Source organism: Rattus norvegicus, chromosome 6 (genome assembly GCF_021556685.1).
Source record: "Rattus norvegicus strain SHRSP/BbbUtx chromosome 6, alternate assembly SHRSP_T2T, whole genome shotgun sequence".
Taxonomy (NCBI): domain Eukaryota; kingdom Metazoa; phylum Chordata; class Mammalia; order Rodentia; family Muridae; genus Rattus; species Rattus norvegicus.
Window position 1 is genome coordinate 86,148,996 of NC_141539.1, and position 12,179 is coordinate 86,161,174.

Here is a 12,179-nt window from a genome sequence, read left to right on the forward strand (position 1 = left end):
ATTATTTAATGTACTTCTTTTGGGTGTGGTTATATAACATCTCATTTAAAACATACATTTTGCAGTTGGTGAGATTTTGCTCCATATCATACAAGTAAATAAATACCAAAGTATCAGAATAAATTGAAACTATGAAGTACAGTTTGATACAACCATAATCAAATTCTCTATTTTCTCCCTGTAACATTCATGAAAATCCTAACCTACAGGGTCTATTGTAAATGCAAATAAATATTTGTGCTCAATGAGTTTATGTGTAAAAAAATTAATATTTCTCCTTTCCTAACATTTCATAGACTCTGGCAACTATACTTAAAGACCCTTAACCATTTTCATCTTGAAATAGTTAATAGTTTTTTCATAGGAACACATTCCTCAAAGAAATGGAATACACCAAATCAGGGTTGTATCATGATATTGAGCTTTTATAGATAAATGGTATCTAGGGATGGAATTTATGTAGGATCCTGTTTGTACTCTTTTACTTAGAATTGGATGACATAAGAGTAGTTGAAGACTAGATATTAACTGGCGGTTAATACTATTTTTTTTATCTCTGTGGTAAGTATGGATGAATTCTTCTACTAACTTAGAACTCTGTAGTTTCCATGTTTTCATGGATAGCTCTGCAGTTGAAATGTTAATTCTGGGATGAATAGAAGAAGAGACCTAAGTGTCTTATTGAACTACATTGATCCTACATTAGGAGACAGGAATTTATATTCTAGAAACACACACGCATACACACACACACACACACACAAACACAGACACACACACACATACACACATATTAAAATTAAATTAAAATTAAAGTTATACTAGTAAATATATCAAATAACTACAGAAAACTATAGCATAGCAAAGCTAATTGTTATACATGTGACTGTTCAATTCAGTAATAATAGAGTGAGTAGGGTGGTAGGAGAACAAAACTAGTAAAGAACTAATTACGACCTTGAAAATCTCCTTCCCAGATGCTTTGCTGACTAATGTTGACCAGAATGTCCAGGAAACACAGGTGAGAAGCTTACTCACAGTTATTTACTTCAAAAACCATAAAGACTTTCTATTGTCTGTATGAAAATTTAATTGCTGGCAGGCTCGTGCCTTGATTTGAGATTGCTCATTAAATAGAGTGCTTAGCAATGTAAACTGCCATTTACTTGGGTTCAAAATGTGTCTGCACCAACTGCTGATGAACATAAATGTTGTTGAGATAAAGGTAGTTCAGATTCTGCCATCGGTGTGACCTCGGAGCAACTCTTGCAGTCATTCCTGATTTAAATCACTTTTACAATATTGCTACACACATATATATCTTTGTATGAATATACTGACCCATGCCTGACACCTGTCTGTGTCAGGACATATTCAGCCACGCCTTTCATCCCTGTCCTACTGTCCTACTGTGTGTTGAGATAATATATTTGACTTGATTAAAAATGGTATTCCTTTACACTCATACAAAATGAATAAAGTGGTTTTCAGTAAAGGTCACAAGAGCCTTATTGGAGGCATTGTTTCTGTCAGCCATCAATTACTTTTCTTGAGTCTGTTCCTTTTTTGTTTTGTTTTGTTTTGTTTTGTTTTATTTTATTTTAATTTTATTTTCAAGTGAGATTTTGATTCCTTCATTTTAATTGGACCAGAAAATGTGTTCCCAGAATGGAGAGCACGGAAGCGATCCATCCAAAAAGCTGGAAGTTTCAGCAATTTCTCTGAAGTTTCAAATAGGGGAGGAATCTTTAAAAATTTGAAAAAAAAAAAACCCTGCATGTTTCAATATCAAAGGCAATTTTAGCCCCTTAATACTATTTAGTAGTAAAGTCCACCTCTAAACAAGAGCAAAGAGTTTTATGTATTAGTTCTTTCCTGACATCATTCTTGGATTCCTTTTTTTTTCTCCAAATAATTTACCTTTTATTCACTTCGCATCCAGCTCACAGACCCCTCTCTCCTCTCTTGCCAGTCCCACCCTTACAATTTTCTCCCTCTATTCTTCCCTCTCCTTCTCTTCAGCAAAGGGGAGTCCCCCTTGGCTACCACAGCACCCTGGGATACTTAATTCCAACAGAATTATGTTGGTCCTCTCTACTGAGGCCCCACCCAGCAGCCACTTAGAGAAAAGGGGTTTCAATGGCAAGTAGTAGAAAGCATGACAGGCCCTGCTCCACTTGGTAGGAGACCCATATGAAGACCAAACTCTGCATTAGCTACAAATGTGTAGGGAGTATAAGTCAAGTCCCTCCATGCTCTTTGGTTGGTTCAGTCTCTGTGAGCCCCATGGGCCCAGGTTAACCTTATAGGCTTTCTTGTGGTGTATTTTATCCCCTTTGGCTTATTTACGTCTTTCCTTCACTCTTTCACAAAACTCCCTAAGCTCTCACCTATGTTTGATGGTGAGTAATCCAGAGCCATAAAAACACATATGCGTATGCGTTCTTGAGTTTCTCAAGGGACAGATGGCTCGGTAGAAACCAAGAATTTCAGCAAGTCCAAGGGCAACAGCCAGAGCTGACTTGCAGACAATGCCTTGACTTTCCACATCTTTTCACTCGATTTAACTTCCCCTCCATTCTCTGTCCCTTTACTTAGTTTTCTAGTTTCTCTCTTCCCCATCCTCCTTTCCTTTCTTTTCTATTCTTCCCCCTTTTCTATTTATCTTCTTTTTTCTTACTTTTAAACTTTCATTTATTTTTGGAGTTTGGGCATCCACCTGACTTGAACCTTAAGATAGCTTAAGTAAGGAATTAGGGGCAAGTGATTTTTATATCAGAAACATTTCAAAGTCATGCTCAGTGTTATTATGCAGATAGAAAAAGAAGAATGAATACACAAGACATATTCAAATTGTCAAGTAGAAGTTTCCAAACATATTCCAAGGGCACTATGCATCACTGTGACTGTTCTGTTTCGTTATTTGAAATGGATTTAGAGGTCACACTTCATTCTAACTTTGAGGATTCTCTGAACTGCTGAAAAAAACAAAATTCTGTCAACGTGATAGATTCATAAAATTATGAACAATGACATTTCATCACACTGAATTTAGTGCACTTTATAGAAACTTTGAACAGGTGATTAAAACAAAATGTAAGTTTATATCAGCCACAACCTACAAGCATATGCACATAGCAATCCATAATATCATGTACTTTATGTTTTGCTTTGAGTAAATAAAAAGGGATGGAATAGGTTAGTCTTTAAAATTCGTTTTTCAATTGGATATTTTCTTTATTTACATTTCAAATGTTATCCCTTTTCCTGGTTTCCCCTCTGGAAACCTACTGTGCCATCCCCCATTCCCCTGTTTCTATGAGTGTGCTCCCCACCCACCCAAACACTACCTTCCACCTTACCACCCTGGCATTCCCCTGTGCTGGTGCATTCAGCATTCATAGGGCCAAGGGCCACTCCTCCCATTGATGTCAGACAAGTCTACCCTGTGCTACATATGTGGCTGGAGTCATGTGTCCCTTCCAATGTACTCTTTGGATGGTGGTTTAGTCCCTGGGAGCTCTGAAGGGTCGAGTTGGTTGATATTGTTGTTCTTCCTATGAGGCTGCAAACCCCTTCAGTCCTTTCTCTAATTTCTCAATTGTGAACCCGTTGCTTAGTCCAATGGTTGGCCATGGGCATACATCTCTGTATTTGTCATACTCTGGCAGAGTCCCTCAGAAGGCAGATATAAACGGCTCCTGTCAGCATGCACTTCTTGGTATCTGCAATAGTATCTAGGTGTGGTGACTGTATATTGGATGGATATCCAGTTGGTGCAGTCTCAGGATGTCCTTTCCTTCAGTCTTTGCTCCACATGTCTTCTTATTTCCTCCTCTGAGTATTTTGTTCCCCTTCTAAGGAATGAAATATCCACACTTTGGTCTTCCTTGTTCTTGAGCTTTATGTAGTCTGTGATTTGTATATTGGGTATTCCAAGCTTTTGGGCTAGTATCTACTTATCAGTGAGTGCATACCATGTATGTTCTTTTGTGACTAGGTTATCTCACTGAGGATAAAAATTTCTAATTCCATCCATTTGGCTATGAATTTCTTCAAGTAATTGTTTTTGATAATTGAGTAGTACTCCATTGTGTAAATATACCACATTTTCTGTATCCATTCTTCTGTTGAAGGATATTTGGGTTCTTTCCAGCTTCTGGTTATTATAAATAAGGCTGCTATGAATGTAGTGGAATATGTTTCCTTGTTATATGTTCGAGCATCTTTTGGGCATATGCCCATGAATGGTATACCTGGGTCCTCAGGTAGTAACCAATTTTCTGAGGAACTGCCATACTGATTTCCAGAGTAGTTCTATCAGCTTGAAATCCCACCAACAGTGGGGGAGTGTTTCTCTTTCTCCACATCTTTGCCAGCACGTGCTGTCACTGGAGTTTTTGATCTTAGGCAATCTGACTGGTATGAAGTAGAATTTCAGGGTTGTTTTGATTTGCATTTCCCTGATGACTAAGGATATTTAACATTTCTTTAGGTGCTTCACAGCCATTTAGTATTCCTCAGTTGAGAATTCTTTGTTTATATCTGTACCCCATTTTTGATAAGGTTATTTGATTCCTTGGATTTTAACTTCTTTAGTTCTTTGTATATTTTAGATATTAGCCCTCTATTGGATGTTTAGGATTGGTAAAGATATTTTCTCAGTCTGTTGGCTGCTGTTTTGTCCTAATGACAGTATCCCTTGCCTTACTAAGCGTTGCAATTTTATGAGGTCCCACTTGTCAATTCTTGATCTCAGAGCATAAGCCATTGGTGTTCTATTCCAGGAAACTTCCCCTGTACCTATGTGATGAAGGTTCTTCCCCACTTTCTCTTAGTTTTGGTGACTTTTAAAACTTTTTTAACATATAAAACCTATATATTAATGTCATGCGAATATTTCATTTACAGGTTTTCATTTTTTTGTATTTTCTATAATCATTAATAAAAAATTCATACCTAAAAGAGAAAATCTTTATCAAATCAGTGTTAAAATCTCATTCATCCACTTGTCAATTCTCATTCCATTTATATATCTATAATTTTTAAGAGGTTGCGTGACTTCCTCATAGGTATTCTTGGAACATTTAAGTTATTTTAGCTATTACAAGTCTATCCTTTCCACAGGAACAAAGTCAGTGCCCTTCCGAGTAGGCTGTGGCCCTGACTCTTTCTCACATGTCTCTTTTGAGTATAAGTGTTCCTTTGTGTGTGGATGAAGGGCTCCACAGAAAAAAAGTAGCTTTTGAGCACAGAACCACAGCAAGGGGCAGACTAAGGGATTCCAAACCGAAGCATCTATTAAGGAGAATTTTTATCACAGACGGAGTGTTTGAAACAGAATTTTATTTTACAAAATGCCTTATTACGTTTTTGTTTATTTCTTTTGTTTTATTTTGATTGTTTTTTTGTCTTAAAGAACCTCAGCCCTGAGTAAATATTGATATACACATATCCTAATAAATTTTAATTTCATAAAATTATGTGATAAGATCACAAGAATATAATTACACAAGAATGACTCAAGGACAGGGGCATGGAGTCATTCACAAATTTTGTGATAATAACTAGGGCAATTTGGATAATTAACAAAGATTCGTATCCTTAAAATAACCCAGTAAAGCAGAGGGTGCCCCAGGTTAGCATGCTAGAAAAGGGCAGTGTATATAGAAGACTTCTGTATACTGATACTAAAATGCTATCAGTGATAATTTGAAGAAGGACTTATAGACTCAAAACAACAAAAATATGTATGCTTTCTCTTGTGTGTGAATACATTTACAGGAAGCATGTCATAGTTTATACTAGTTTACAGCAGCCTTAAAATAAGTGTTCATAAAAAAATATACAGATAGTACCAGAAATGAGTTATAGCCCAGAAATGAATTATGCTAATTTTCTTCTGTAATTTTATAAAATATGTACAAGATTAAATTACAAGATAAAACAGGCAAAAAAATAAGTGTTCATAATTTATAAATTTTATTTGACCTCTTTGTTACATTTTATTATTAAATGCGATAATTATAAATTTAGTTTTTTGTTATATCTTCTCTACTAATGGATTATATGCAGTGAGTAGAGCTGTTTAAGAAACTGCTGATTTCTTCATGTTTTATGTATAAATGATGTGAAACATAAATGAGTTTGATGATTAGATGTGCAACTATCCTTTGTTATAACCAAACTATAAAAATAATCTAGAGTGAACATATGACTGTGTGTGTTACACATTTCATAGTAGGAACATTTTACCTGTAGTAAGCTGTTCCTCTAAGTGAGAAGATTCAGTGCATAGATTATACTTTGAATAGCTTTTGCTTCCTACATAAATTCTGTTAACATGCATGTATGTTAGTGTGTATGTGTGTATGACTGAACATGTGCACAAGCCACCATATTCCTGTGTGTGTGTGCGTGTGTGTGTGTGTGTGTGTGTGTATGTGTGCGTGTGTGATTGTCCATGTACATGAGCCATGATATTCTTATGACTCTTAGAAGACAGTTTGTAGAGGTTAATCCCTCCATATGGAGTTGAAGAATTAAAGTTAGGTCACCAGGCTATTTGGCTTGCATCTCTCCTGCTAGAATACATCACTGCCCTCTCTTTCTTTGTCACGATTGGAATTTATAGAAATATCTTCAATCCATGAAAAGTTTCAAGCCATCCTAGAGGAAATGATAATTTAACTTAGAACTTTAAATATTTTAGGAACTGATATTGTGTAGTTTTATTCCAATGCTTCCTGAAATTCCCCATTCAGTGTCTTCTTCTGAATTATCCTTATTCATACTTCCTGTATTTGTTTTGTGAGTAAAGAACTAATTAGTGAAAATGAACAATATTCTTCATTCAGGGGACAACCAGGTCTCATGAAATTTTAATGTTACAAATCTCTCTGTAGAATATAGAGAGTAGGGATTGTGGAAGTTTGGGAAATGTTGAAGAATTCTGATAGAAGACATCCATTTTTTTCCTAAAAAGCAACGGAGGGATATATTATAATAAATAACATGGATTAATACATATGAAGAATTTTACCTGGAGGGTGTTGGGAAAAAATGAAATAAGAACAAATCCTGGCCTACAATTTAGGTTTGATTCAAATGAACATGGAGGCTTTATGCACTTAGATTGGCCTTTAAAATGGACGGTTATTATCGCCAATTTGCTAACTTTGAAATGATCAGATCGCATCTTCCCTATGGATGTGGGTGGCTGTGACTGTCCTGTACCTTGTGTTGGGAATGTTCTGTCTATGTTTCTTAGCTCAGCAGTTTTAGAATTTCAACGCCACTATCTCACTAATTTATGTTTTCTTCTTTTCCTTTCTTTGGTTGCAGAGGCTGGAGTCCATATAAAGAGTACCACTTCTCTCTCTCCTGAGAACAGTTGCCCCTGATATTTTTACTGGATAAAATTTGAAAATGTTCCAGTTCACAGCAGTGGATTGTTGAACTGCTTGTCCCAGAAGGAACTGCTCATGGGAGCCAAAGCGACAATGTCTCTGATACAGTGGAACTGGCTCCCTCACCACATGGTTCATCCCCTTTTAAAACCAAATTTTTTTCTTCTGATCTACAAGTATTTTTTTTAAGAAAGGAAGGAGAACAATGCCTTCATTGGCATCCCGTTCTGTACCAATCCATCCTACATTGCCCTCCATGATTTAACAGACTGTAGAATCTTGAATAATCTATATCACTTTAACAAATAAATGTTTTACTATGACACAATTTGCCCATTGCCTTATTTTTGGGAAGATCATTTGCTTCAAGCCTAAATGGTGATATGAATTTTTATATGAAATAATATGTTTTAATAATCAAATTCTTTTATGCTTATTGGGTAAAAAATTAAGGAATTCAAGTAGTTCAATAACAGAATAAAGTTTTCTTCAGGGTGGTGCCTATGTCAGCATGAGGGGAGCATGACTATTTGAGCTCACTCATAGCAGCTGCATATTTCATGTAAGAGGCAAAGTGTTCAGGATTCTGTCTCCTAATGGATCATCAGTGAACAAGCAGTTTGGAGAAAGGGTAAATTGGCTCTAGTTTTCCTAAAGAACAAAAAAATGGTAAAATTTAATAACTTGGTCAGGCTTTTGTGTCATGATAAGAGTCTTTATCTCAATTATTTCAAATTTTCAGAGTAAATAAATAGAACTCACATCTATGTTAACACTAGAATATGTAGAAATATAATATCTTTTAAGTTTACAATGTGAATAAAGCCACACTCGATGGCACCCAACCATATCCTTTTAGTGTAGGTATTAGACTGGAGAATCAGGAATAATTTCTGTTCTTCATATTCTATGGTGTCATAATTATTTGAGTAAAACTTGAAGCTTCATATGAACTGTGTTAGTTTGGCAAGAGAGGTAAGTTTAATGAACTGTAAGTAGTATTTATTTTTACTTTTAAACTTAGGTTCCCCCCCCCAAAGGTAGAAGATCATAATTGTTTTCCTGTACATTGAAAGCATCGACCTACTATACTAGACAAAAACACTTGCATACACTCCCCAGACATGAGCAATGTGTGCTTGAAATCGGAGTCATTTGCTTGAACTATTGAGTTGAACTATTGGTGATAATTTCAGATGTGGGAATATGGTTCATTCTCTGTTTGTTGACAAATTTGAAACATTTGGAAAATGTGGTCTGTGTGTGTGTGCGTGTGTGTGCGTGTGTGTTTGTGTGTGTGTGCATGTGTGTGTGTGTGTGTGTGTGTGTGTGTACACAACTGTTTATGTTGAAGAAATGGATATACACTAAACAAGAATGCTGGCATAGAAGATTTCTTCTATCATATTTCTTTTCTCTTCCATTTGCACATTCCAATGTGCAAATGCCAGAGAAAATGAGGTTTATATATCACAGTCCAGAACAGAATTTCAAGGCTCGTTTTGGAGATGGTCCCACTTGCTCTTATTCAATTCTTAATGATTTTTGTTGATGATATTAACTAGTGTTTTCAGCCTGGTCTGTCATCTACTTGTATTTGTTTCTTTAGAAAACCACCATAATTTTTTTCTATAGAGTATACTTTTAATGCATTAAAATGAAAAGTATTTAATTTCTTAAATCTCCAATAATAAACAAAAGTCTTGCATTTACAGTATATTCAGCCATGCATTAAGTAAACTTTATGTAAGAATGTTGACATAAAAATAATTATTATTATGGAGTCTCCATATATGTTCTCCAGATATGCAACAAGGATCATTTTGTGCAATGACACACATGGTTGCGTTTTTAAAATTTTAATGTTTTATGTATTTATTTTCTACATATCTATGTGTGCATGATGTATGGGTATGCATATACCATGGCATGCATGTGGACTTGAAGAGACTTCTATGAACACATTTTCTCCTTCTATCATGTGTGTATTGAGGATTGAACTCAGCAGGCACCTTCACCCTGTTAGTTAAGTTATCTCACTGGATCCAAAGTCCCTAATATTAAGAATATGAAAGAGAACACAAATAACTGAGTAAGATTAATGATTATTTACAAAGTTTTAAAGAAATGCAACAGAATAATTGCAAGATAAATGGGAATAATACATTTATTTCATTATGTTTTGAGTCAAGGGCATAATCTAATGAGTGGCAGCAAATGTTAACCATGGAATTAGTGAGCACACACAGAAGTCTTTTCGATGTTTTCATTTCTAGGTTATTTTTCAATTGTGTTACACATGGGGATGCTCACAGAAGCTGTAAGGCATCATCTTAGAAACAGCATTTTATAAAAGCAAGAACATGAATAGGAATTTAGAGTGTTATGTGTGCTCTCTATGCAAAGCTTATAGACTCTTGGTCAAATGAGAAACTACTTTTCAAACTTCAAATCTAACATTTTTTGTAATTAAAATCTGAAGAACTGAGAAAGTCTAATAAGGTGCAATTTGATTAAAATAATAAAATAAATAAATTTAAGTTATTTTAATTATAACTGTTAGTTTTACAAATGATAGAGAATATTTTACAGTAATTTTGAATTTTCAAGTTAATATAAAATAGTCACAACTTATATTCAATGCTATGGAGGATGGTTTGTCTTTCAAATATACTTGAACTCTCAGATGATTTTACTTTGTATTTTATGTACTTTTTGGTTCATTCAAAATGTTTTTTATTTTTATTTAAAGGAAATATGTATTAGCATTTTTAAGTATTCTCGTGAAATATCATATTCAAAACATATGGAAACATTAACTATATTAGTGTTATAAAGTCTTTAAATTCAGTTAGAGAAAAGGGTCTCCAACAAAGTAAAGTTCTATTGTACATTCAAGTGTGATGGTCAGGATGTGCTCTACACTGCTTTTCATGAAAGTTTTTACTGTGGCAAACATTTAGCACAATACATAACATGTTTGACTAATTCAATATATGTCAGCAGTGTTAACTGCACTCACAATTTTGTGCTCATTCTATTCTTATAGCAATAATGTTACTTTCTCCTTCCCTACCTAGTTTCTGCTCAAACTTTACTCACTGAATTTTTTAAATGTAGATATTTCATGTAAGCAAGATAATGTCATATTTGTCTTTTGTATCTAGTTTATTCCAATTACAAAATAGAAGGTTACTTCACATTGAAGCATAAATAACAGTTTTATTAATCATTTGTTTTAATCATTCATTTTATAGACAAATTTTTCATTCTTTGGCTATTGTTAATCATGTCAGAATTTATACTATTGTCTAAGTATGACTTGATTTTCAGTTTTCAATTCTTTGCATTTGTATTTCAATATTGAGTCACCAATTTATGTGACAATTTTTGATTCTTCCTTCCTTTTTTAATATAATTTTTAAATAAATTGCTGCATTGATGTCCACTACACCTACATTGGTTTACTTTCCATGAAACAATATATGGGACTTATTTAACCATATTTGTAATTTTCAAATAAGTCTAAGTCACAATAGCAAGTTGATTTACCATGAGGGTATATTTGGAGTCACATTCCATTAGATAACGTTTCTTGGTAATCAGCTCAAAATGTGTACTTACAAAAATAAGAAAGGTACAATGTCACTACACAGTGTAATCTTAGTGGTTCACTAGCATACATGCTACCATAGCATTTGAAATGCTTGTATTAATTGGATATTTTCATAGCACTTGACTTGCATTTCCTAGATGTCTCATGGCGTCATTGCTATTCAGTGTATTTATTAAACCCTTAATATCTTCTCAGGTAAACTACAATTAATAGCGCATAATTAGCTTGTAAAGAGAAAGTGAAAGTGCAACATTTTCTCTTCCTTCCCTTTCATAATCAGTATTTAGAACACCTTGAAATTCAAGACACATGTGATGTTTCACTTTTCATTTCTGTCAACAAGGTATTTCTATTGAAATTTTTAAGTAAGTCTAAGAAACTGAAGATTATGATGATGTATAATATCCAGAAATCAACAACACTAGAGCTCACCATTCATGGAAATTTTTCCAAGTTGCCTTATCTTCCTTAATTTCTTTCAGTCATGTTTTATTGTTATTCTAAATATTGATTGTATATTTCTTGAGCTGATCTAGTTTCTTTCATTAATTCTGGTAGTTTTTTTCTTTTCTTTTCTTTTTTTTTCCTATATGCTGCTAGTTTCTGTATATAAAGACTTGTCATTAATAAGTGGAGTGTTATTTTTTCTCATTTTCCAGTATGAGTGCCTTTGATTCCATTTTCTATCTGATTTCACTGGCTTAAAAACGTAGCAAATAAAAATGGATATCTTCGTGCTTCCATCTATGCTACTAGTCAGAAGCTCTCAGCCTCTCATATATGAGCATGATGTAATATTATTTTTAATATAGTTTTCATAAATTGACCTTATGTTAACGAAAGTCTGCTACTATGTCTTGTTAACTTAAAATGTGTTAGATTTTTAAATTACACTTTTTAATCAAATAAGAAAATTGTGCATATTTTTATAGTTTTACATGTGTATTAACTTAGCATTCTGAATTGATATTTTTTCCTTTTTAATTACTGTAAAAGTTGTAGGATAAAATTTCCACACCCATTGTGTGTTATACTTTTAAAATTCAACTGCTTATGACTTGCTAGTGTTTTGAGATATTTGGCTTAGATGTAAAATGTATTTTTTATAATTCTATGTCTCTTTACTATCTCCATCTATTATTGTTCTCAGGATG

At 33.9% G+C, this 12,179-nt stretch overlaps 1 protein-coding gene across 1 annotated transcript in view; it reads left to right on the forward strand.

Annotated features, from left to right (window-relative positions):
* The window catches only part of Lrfn5 (leucine rich repeat and fibronectin type III domain containing 5), a 356,747-nt gene extending 349,016 nt beyond the window's left edge, over positions 1-7,731 (forward strand). The window contains 2 exon segments of the mRNA NM_001108024.1: positions 978-1,021; positions 7,345-7,731. Of these exon segments, the coding sequence (NP_001101494.1) occupies positions 978-1,021; positions 7,345-7,362 (62 nt within the window). The 3' untranslated portion in view covers positions 7,363-7,731.
* The last annotated feature ends 4,448 nt before the right edge of the window (positions 7,732-12,179 follow it).